Raw genomic sequence first — 10,284 nt, 5'->3', positions numbered from 1 at the left:
ACTGGGGAGGGTAGAGCCGTCCCACTCCCACTAACCCTGAGGGGCTGTCACCATGGCAACACTTGTCCCGAGGCAGTGATCAGATGTCAGAGTGAGTCTGGGGGGGTTCTAATGGACTGGTACTCAGGGAAGGGGAGAGGAGTGATAGGGTGAGAGGCAACCTGTAACCTGTCACCTGTAACTAGCAGTTGTTGGTTTCAAATATGAAATCAGGATCATTCATGGTTGAATACTGTGTATCCTGTCGAAATATAGCCAGTTAAGCAAATCAGACATAAAAGTTAACCACACACAATCATTTGAATAAAACAAATAACACTGTAAAACCACTTAAATGTAGGGCAATAGAACTGGGAGGACTGACACATAGGTGCTGAGGATGCTTCTTTCTCAATGGAGGTTTCCTTCCTCCATTAGGTTGAGTTGCTATCAGTGCCTCAATGTTTCTTCAGAGCATTATCTTTACGTGTGTAATGTTAATGTCTGCTTGCCATGTTTGAAGCAGAGAGGGGTGCCCTGGTTCTGCTCCACTGCACCGTACAGAAAGCAGAAGAATGAGGAGGGCCTCTGCCACAGATAAACCTCAGTTCAGACCGCAGAGTCAAACTAGAGGTCGGTTAAAAACTGCTGGAGAAGTTCGATATTAGTTTAAAAAAAGTTAACTTTAATCTATCCCCCTGGCTGATTTTTTGTTGAAGTCAGAAACACTTGTAGCTTTCCGATGTCAAAATTACAATGTCTAAAACCCAGCAAGAGTTGTGCTGAATTTGGAAAGAACATTACTATTAAATAGACTCAAGAACCCTGAGAGAGTAGGCCCAGAAATACCAGATGTGTACAAGACATGTGCCTATACAGTAAACTGTGGACAGCAACTTTCAGTAATTGGTCCCACACCATAAACCTTTGGGAAATCATTCATAGCATGATGCACAGTGTTTTCTCCATATTTCTCAATTTCTGCTCCTCCGTAGACTAGATAACTGAACTTGGCTGTAGCACGTTTCTTAGAGTATGTCCAAATTGTTGAAACAAGCAGCAGCACAGTTATAACACTGTCACTTCCAATTTATGACTGTCAATTCAGCATGAAATTGTCCCATAGCCTTGCTACTGTATCATTGCAGCATGACAATGTTTTGCTGTATGATCCAGCATGGCTGTGCATGGTTTTCCTGATTGATTATTGAGAATGATGAGAGTTCATATGCATGACAGACATACAGTGTTCTACAAATGAGAAATCACGTCTTGTTATGTAAGATTTCTACAGTCTCCAATGTATATTTGTCAGATACAGTGACACTTTCTGACCGTATTCTAAAAGGAAAACTGTTCAATATTTTGAAGTATTTGCTGCCAGCTATGCTTTAATATTATCAACCCAAATCAATCTAGAATTGACCTCACTAATTAGCAGATGTGGGTCTAATTGTGCATTTCACTCTAATCAAAAAGATGTAATTAAACAGATAATACATTTTCATGCATTGCAGGAAACACATCTGTGCCGCACCGCCAGGGAAAAAATTCGAGAGAGTTTGCCAGGAACGCTCCAAATAGATCCATGGATAAACAGATAAACAGTGCTGAGATCACTTTCATGAAACTCTACAGTGCGTGTGTCAAGGTTAGAGTCAATTTCATTCCAATGCAGTCAATCAGGAAGGTACCTAAAAATCAATTTCCAATTCAAAAACTTTTCTCATAGGGAATTACGGAGAAAAATTAGAATTGTGGAATTACAGTAGGATATGTCTACGTTCGTTTCAGCCAAGGATAGTTTGGAATGGGGAGAGGTAGTGAGGTGACAGAGAGGAAAGGATGAGAAGGAAGCGAGGCAGTGCCTGTAACAAGGCAAACATAAACTGTGCCACTTCATCTGAAAACAATGGGAGACAGGACACTGAATGTGCTCTCATCCACATGTCTCCATTGTCTGCCCGCCCCCTCTTTTACTCCTCCTCTGAGCATGCCATGGAGCATAAGAGGGGGTGAAAGGGGGGTGGTAGTAGTGGGGGCAGTGTGTGTGTGTGTGGGGGGGGTCTGGCTGTGTTCTTTCTCCTCTGACTGTGTGCGAATGAATGCACAGACGGTTCAGTGGTAATTTGATGTGTGTCCCCGGGGACATTTGATGGATTAAAGCTAAGCAGCTCCATTTCGCAGCACCACCTGATCTTCCACTGCCTGTGCCCCATATAAAAGCTGGAGAGATCGCTGATCTCAGCTAGTCCGACAGTCTCTCTCTCCCTTCCCTCCTCCACGCTCTCTCTCTCTCTCGCTCTCTTCTCTCTGGTCCTTTAAGCCTGCTGCATCACAGGAGCTATCCAGTGCTGAACCAGAAGATTTTTTATCTTTTTGAAAGCTGGGGGAGCCATAGAGTAACACACAGCGTTGCCGTCAGCCTTGTTCTCCACTGGTTTCCATTTTCTTTCCTTCTCTTATGTTTTTTAGAGGTTGTCTTTTTGTTTAACACAAGGATTACTACTACCGTCAGCAGGCTCCAGCTCTGCCTGTTTGCTGCTTTCTTTGGGGGTCTTCTCTTTTCTTCTCATGCGTGATTCTCGGGTCTGTGTGTTTTTTATTCTTTGAAACATGCCCCGTTCGTTTTTGGTGAAGAAAATAAAGCTTGATGATTTCTCTTCATCCAATGCTGCCTCTAATCACCATCACCACCTGGACGACTCGTTCACTCCTTTCTCACGCTCCATCACTGACTCTGTGACCAACTTGGGGGTTCGCCTCAGTGAGAATGGTGAGTTTGCATACCTCTGCACAGCACACACACGTCCTGCCTGCCGTTGTCTAGGGTGTGCTACTGTATCACTGCTCCCTTTGGAGAAACAGGTTTAGTTGTTGATTCCAGAATCAGAATGCCCCATGATATCAACATAGTAAATACAGTTGGAATTCTCTTTTCTTTGTGTATAAGTGGTTGTTAGGTGAAATAGTGCCTCTTCACCCCTTGACATGCCTGTTGTCTGGGAATTCATAGCAGATGTTACATAAAGCCGGCTGATTTTGCATCCGTATCGCAAATAATCCTCTCCAGCACCACTACCCCACCCCCATTGTGCTCCCAGACTTTTTTTTTTTACTCTGATGATAGGCAGACACAATTCAGGTCACAGCAGAGGATCGGCTTATGCAAATTGGGGAGCAAAACGTGCCGCACATCTGTAGACGTGTGTATCTGAATTTGTATTACTTGCACAAATTACTGTGTGCCTGAAACATACAGGATGACAAATTGAGATATTAACATATAGGATGACAAACTGAAAAATGTATGAACATGAAAGATGAGTGCCGGATGATACATTTGTCCTTAGCTGTTATTGTCCTTGAGTTTCCATCACAGTCCGAACCCCCCTCTGCCCCCCTCCCTTCCCATCCAACCAGAGCATGCATGCACAGTCTCCCCACCCCCATCCGTCCGCTACATCTTTCTCCTCCTTCCGGGCGTTTGAAAACTAGCAGAGGTAGAGTTTCAGCCATGTACAGTACGGGGGGGGGGAGGGAGAAAAATACAGAAATGCTTCGAGCAGCATTGACGAGGGGCCACGTGACCAAGGGTATACAGTAAACATAGAAGAAAGGGCACATAGCTGCACAGTGGGCATCATTAGGACTGGGCATCACGCTAAGCCCAAGTCCAGTCAGAGCCAGAGCCAGAGCCGGAGCCAGAGAGAGACGTCCTTCACTTTCAGTCAGTCAGGTTTTAGCTCGCTCCCATTTTGTGGCCATATTTAGGATGCCAGACGTCTGTCTCTCTTTGTTATTTTGTCTGGCAATGAGCAGATAGCTTTACAGTTCAGCTCAATCTGTGAACAAACAATGCCCACTTGTTATTCCATCACATCACATACTACTGTGATTCAGTGATTTTAGATTTGCAACAGCAACCAATAACAAAAGCACATGTTTGCACGGTGTTGTTGTTATTCACAAATGATGGCTGTAGTGAATGGCCAATTTAACTAAATGTATATTTTGAAATTATAGATTATGAGGATAAATAAATGTGTGTTTTCTTTACACAAATGCACAAGGTTATGATGAAGTTATGGAACCAGATTCATTACATAGACTATGCGTATTGAAATTACAATCCTTTATAAACACGTTAGTCTCATTCTATTGTCATGTAAATAATAAACACTACTCCTCTTCCTTTGAGAAATAAATTATTTTGACTGGGGGAAAAAAAACATTATAGTCTATTGCATTAGGAAGGAAGCCTTCTCGTCTGCTCAATGAAATCCCAGAGAAATCATAACATTGTTGAAATGCCTTGCATCAGCACTTAGGCTGCGCCAACGGATTTCCCTCCATTGTGGAGACATTTGACTTGAAGTGTCTGTCGAACAACAAAGAGGAAGGTGGGAGAGGGAGTCCATTAATTACATGCTTGCTCTGCATTAGAGGAATGAGTTGCTGTACTGCAAAGGTTGGTACAGCATTAGTTCAGCCACAAATGATGAACTCTCTGTCTGACCTTAAGTAATTGAAATCGGTTGCATATGTGCAATTAACCAGGGGAATAGAAAACAAGATGTCCACATACTGTATGTTCCAATAACAATCTGTTGCTGTTTACAGTATGTTTGACTCTTTTCCTGTGCTCTCTTTAGGGTACTGTATATTGGAGGAGATAGTGCCTCATTTTAGATGTTGGGAGAAAATATAACAATGTGTTATATACTTGAAATGAAGTAAGAATTACCATTACCTTAAGAAGTATTTTTAAAATGATTTCTTTACTATAGGCTACATCTCCCAAATATCATAAGTTGTTATCTAGTCAACAAGAGATGGTGCGTTTGACCAAATACCACCCCTGCCTTCCTGTAAGATCCCAGTCTCCCAGTCCAACAGTATCATGGTAATGCCTTTGACAAGGAATGGGCTCTGAGAGGGACCCCTTGGGAATGGAGACAGCATTCTAAGAGAGCACTTAAATGGATTTTCGAATGACCTGATTCTTAAAGGCACTTCAGCGAGCTTACTGTTGCATACAGGTGACCCTCTTCACAAACACTATAGCCATTTTGTTCCGTTGGTAATCCTGTTTATCGTGTTTCCGCTTAACCTTTCCATCACTGCACCATGTGCAATAGGCTATCATTGTGTTGTCCTCTCCAGTCCGTTTATTCTGTGCCCGAGCCTGCATTACTTCTATCTTATTTCCCCTCACACAGTGTGTTCCAACAGCTGTACTATTTTACAGATGATGGCATATTGATCAGCAAGAAACTTAGAATTTCATTAAAAAACAGTCAATAGTTAATTTCCACCGCGTGCTGCACACAGTGCTTAGGAATGGGTTTATTTTTCTGCAGTTATGCACTACTTCTCCCAGGGCAGGATTTGGACCACACATTCCAATTGGAATCGTATGTTTGTCCTATATTCTCGGAAGCTGTTAAAGTGGAACATGTTTAGTGTGTAGATGAACTCGGCTAATGTTACTAATGTTACTTCATATTCAGCGTTGTTTTAGCTCTTTACAGCTGCCAGGAAACCTTTTAGCTTCACTTGGCTGCCTCACAATTAAAGGAGGGACAAAAAATTGTCTAGACAAAAAGATTGCCCGTCTGTAATGTAACATAAGTCAATAATCTAGTGAGAAATGTTGGAAATATCCTGGAAGTGCTACTCTGTTGAGATCAGAGGCATCATGCCCATAGGGGGCACATGCCCCATCAGATTTGTCATATAACATTTTTTTAAATATATATATTTTTCTCTAATACTACTAGCCACCTAGCAATATTATGAAGTTGGCTTTAGCCCAGATAGGTTCCCAATCTCCAAACCTCATAACTATAGCTACCAAGAAGCCATGTCAGGCTATCAATCCAGTTAGAGTCGCTAGCTTGTCTAACTGTCTTAGCTGGCAAGGCTGGCAGACTTTAGAAAAGCAAGCAATTACTAAATGTACCGAGTAAGACTCTCATTCCTTTCAATCTTTTACCCAAAGTTTAGCAGAGATGTAGAGAAGCATATTTAGTTTCTTTAAAAAAAGAACCACCACCAGTATATATGTATATGTATATATATATATTGATATAGAATTAAACATAATGATTATGGCTCTAGATAGCAGGAAAAAGCTGTTTCAGGTGTTTGCATACTTTGTGCCCCGTCAGATTTATGTGGTGCTTGATGCCCCCTGGTTTAGATCAATTAATTTATAGTGTGGTAGACAGTCACCCCTGACCCTTGACAGTGTGTGCTGTCTGATGGGCCCAGCGTGTTCAGGCTTAAATTGGGCAAACACAGCAAAGAGATAGTCACAGAGGATTGACATACCTTATAGTGAGAAAGTCTTATCGTGGGAAGAAAAGGTGTCTAATCAATGAGACCACGTTGTGTAATAAGAGGGGCCTTCTTTCACGGGTCTATTTAATGAGCTATTATCTGTATGTAGCAGCTACCACTCATCTGCACTGTAACTGTGTAATAAGGCTGAATGCTGTGAATAATGTTCGGCAGCAGCATAACAGTCCGAGGCCTGTGGTTAGTTCTGTGTGATTTGGGGAAATTGCAATGTGTTTTGTGTGTTTTTATGCTATTGTTTCATAATTTACAAGAGGCAATCATCAATAATAATTGTGTAATCACATCACAATAGACGTATCTACCACCACAACCCCAGGTCTACTGTAGACTACTGTAGACTGTGTGTGTGTGTTTTGCCTTACTCTAACTATTATTGTGTGTGTTTTCTCCAGGCTACATCCAGGATTACATCACGCCATCGGTATACCAGGGGGAGAAGAAGATGGAGCTCAAGCTGGCCTCGCCCGTCTCTGACCCCCTTTACACCCAGGTGAGCAGCGGGGGCGAGGAGTACTGTGACCCTGACCTGGAGCACCCTGACAGCCCCCAGTCCGGCATGACAGCCAGCGGCTTCTACAGCGGCGAGGCGGAGGCCCCGACCGAGGGTTACACCATGGATGCCTTCTTCATCTCCGACGGGCGCTCGCGGCGGAAGGGAGACGGTGATGGCCGTAAGGGAGGTAGTTCTGCCACGTCCAATGCCGATGCCACGGAGGAGAGGGAGGCCGGGGCCGCCGGCACGGCCCGCCACTCCTGCAATGAGTGTGGCAAGACGTACGCCACTTCATCCAACCTCAGCAGGCACAAGCAGACGCACCGTAGCCTGGATAGCAAGATGGCGCGCAAGTGTCCCACCTGCGACAAAGTGTATGTGTCCATGCCGGCGCTGGCCATGCACATCCTCACCCATGACCTCAAGCACAAGTGCGATGTGTGCAGCAAGGCCTTCAGCCGGCCCTGGCTCCTGCAGGGCCACATGCGCTCACACACCGGGGAGAAACCGTTCGCCTGCGCCCACTGCGGCAAAGCCTTTGCTGACCGCTCAAACCTCCGCGCCCACATGCAAACCCACTCTGCCTTCAAGCACTACCGCTGCAAGCGCTGCAATAAGACCTTCGCCCTGAAATCCTACCTGAACAAGCACTATGAGTCAGCCTGCTTCAAGGGATCTGGGGATGAAGATGAGGACGAGTCCTGCTCTGAGAACTAGCTGGCGGAACCAGAAGGACGGAAGCAGATTTTGGAACCCTAGGTTCTACAACCAATAACCCCCTTCACTCTGCCCTACATCCCTTTTTTCTTCCCTTTTATAGAAAGCAATATTTTCACTGAGATTACGTGAAGAAACTGTTCTGATTATGGCAAAGACAATTTCAAAATATGCTGGATCCCCCCCCCCCCCCCCCCCCCCCCCGCCCTGCACAGTAGCTAATCGTCCACAGATACATACAATCAAAACACCCATCCCCCAAATAAAGACTTGTTTTTAGCTCACACACACAAACACAAGCATACGCACACACAAACACACACCCACATACGCACACACACACAATTATATATGAGGCCTGGCATGTGAATTTTTATCAATGACTATAATGATATTGATATCAATAGTAATAATATTTAGATTCCTGATATTTTATAGAAAATACTACAGGAAAAAAAATGAACAACATCAAAAAAAGGACAGTAACAGTGTTCTTTTGTTTTTTAGAGACAAAAATGACCTCTTGTATTTTTATGCTGCTTTTTATTTGCTAAGAATTTAATTCTTTTGCAACTGCCAACATGAACTTTTTATGAAAATGTGAATTATGACAGTATTTTCAAAAAATGGGAGCTCATTTAAAAGTTAAAAACATACCCTTTTTGTCACACATATGTTTTTAATTCAATAGGTGTTATTTTTCTATTGTCCGACTGAATTTGTTGTTTATTTTTTGTGCCAATTCTTCCTTGATTTTTTAAAAGCAAAGCAACTTTGTAACTGTGGGTATTCCAAAAGCTTCCAGCTTCCCAATTAGGATCATGAACCAGGGGTCATTGTCAGTTCCATCAGAGCAGTTGTTCTGAGTTGTTATGGGAAACCTGTTGAACAGGTTGTGTTATCACAAGATTCCGGCGGCAATCAAAGTATACGCTCTTCATCATACTGGTAACTAGAACAAAAATCACACTGGGAGCCAAACCAAATCTACCGATCTGTTGTTATAAGTGCCATGTGCATTGTGCAGTGACCTGTCTATAGCAATGAAAACCATCCCTGTTCTTCCTCCACCGCAGTGGCTTGCATGAACTTTGCCACTCTGTGGTGTTTCCCTCAGTCTTACGTAATAAGCAATGTTCATTATACACTCTCTGACATGCCCCCCTCTTTTTCTATTACCTCAATAAGGAAAAGGTATGATCTCATGACATGCACCCTCAGTTACAAAGGATTCGTTTTTGTATTTATATGTTGCTGAAAGCTCTTTCTACCATTAGATGTAAATCGTCCTACTACCTTGTACATAATGTATTTCTCTATTTATGTAACTATTTATTTATCTGTCAATGTATCTATGTATTTTATTTATTCATTTACATGATTGTTAATTTATTCATCTATTTATTTATGCCATTACAATATTTGTCTATTCACGTGTTGAAACCTGACTTTCCATTGACCTTGTAAAGATGCTGCTGATCTTTAAAGAAAATGTTTATATGCATGAAACTGTAGAGAGTCCATTGGACTTTGTTTTTTAAAGAGGAACAATGTCTCGTATCAGCGGTAACTTCAAACACATGATGAATGCAGATTATATTTGTTTCACGGCAATAATAACTTCACTGGTACGGCAATTGACATGTATATTAATAATAATCTAAGCTGTCCTGTTTGCAGTCAATTTAGGGCAATAAAATGAAACAGATGAACAAGAAGTGTTAAGATATCCTGCATCTTGTTGTTGAAATAGAAATAGAGTCCACTCAACTGCCTCCCTCCGTGTATTGGCCGAAGATTGACCCTTAATTATGTCATACAAAACTGTAGCAAACATTACTATTGTGTTTTATTAAGACATCCCGTGAAATGTAACATTTTCCACATATATAACATCAAAGACTTCCTTATTCAACCCTCTGAATAGGATAGGGGGAATCAGGTTATTCTGAGACACATTCTATACTACCAGCTGGCTTGTCTTCCACCACTCACAGAGCTGTATTCCAGAATCCTGACAGGTTGAGTTAGTTGGAAGGAGGACTGAGGAGCCCCAATTATCATGCCAGAGGAGATAATGGCAATGGGAAGGCTTTTTTTCCCAGGTGGATTAGCCAGGCGATAATAATAGCAATGCAGTAATTATAAAACAGTGTCGACCCCAATTGCTCTCAAGATTACCATGCCAGAGCATTGCTGCACGCCACTAATGCCCTGGAAATGGGAAAAGTCAGTAATCGAGAGATTGGCTGTAAAACAGTTGTTTCACTCCTTATGATGAAGACTGGGTAGGTTTCTGTAGCCTGGTCTAGCAGTGCAATGTGAAAATGCCTTGAAAATACCTTAGAAGCTTAATAGACATTTAAATTACAACACAAGAAAATAAAAACAGCACTTCCCAAAATTGTCACTTGGTTGGAAGGCTGAAAATAATGGTGTCAGGCATCAGGGTGATACAGAGTTTAGCACATTTGTTATGATAGGCATTTTTCACAATCACGGGGGCTTCTAAAATTAAGCTGTTTGGCAGATCACTCTATATTGAATCCATATGTTTCTTTTTGGGATTAGCAGTGACTAGAAGCCAGATAATTATATAAATGTAAAATGTATCATTATGATTAATGTAACAACAAAATGGATGTTCATCCATCAATTGACAATGAAGGTTTTATACAAATTCCTTTCTTCATGTCTGTTCATGTCTGATAGCCACCTAAATCTCTTAA

General features: G+C 42.2%; 1 protein-coding gene across 1 annotated transcript; it reads left to right on the top strand.

Moving 5' to 3' along the window:
* The first annotated feature begins 2,245 nt into the window (after positions 1-2,245).
* LOC139367635 (scratch family zinc finger 2) lies at positions 2,246-7,722 on the top strand. The gene is made up of 2 exons (XM_071105904.1): positions 2,246-2,755; positions 6,738-7,722. Exons 1-2 carry the CDS (start codon positions 2,596-2,598, stop codon positions 7,553-7,555), a joined length of 978 nt encoding a protein of 325 aa, XP_070962005.1. The 5' UTR covers positions 2,246-2,595; the 3' UTR covers positions 7,556-7,722.
* The last annotated feature ends 2,562 nt before the right edge of the window (positions 7,723-10,284 follow it).

Source organism: Oncorhynchus clarkii, chromosome 16, assembly GCF_045791955.1.
Source record: "Oncorhynchus clarkii lewisi isolate Uvic-CL-2024 chromosome 16, UVic_Ocla_1.0, whole genome shotgun sequence".
NCBI lineage: Eukaryota > Metazoa > Chordata > Actinopteri > Salmoniformes > Salmonidae > Oncorhynchus > Oncorhynchus clarkii.
This window is presented reverse-complemented; position numbering and strand designations above follow the sequence as displayed.

Excerpts from the sequence above, each read along its gene's own strand:
- LOC139367635 (XM_071105904.1), top strand. The coding sequence starts at position 2,596 with ATGCCCCGTTCGTTTTTGGTGAAGAAAATAAAGCTTGATGATTTCTCT. Across the intron at positions 2,756-6,737 it reads GGTTCGCCTCAGTGAGAATG|GCTACATCCAGGATTACATC; the intron begins GTGAGTTTGCAT and ends TGTTTTCTCCAG.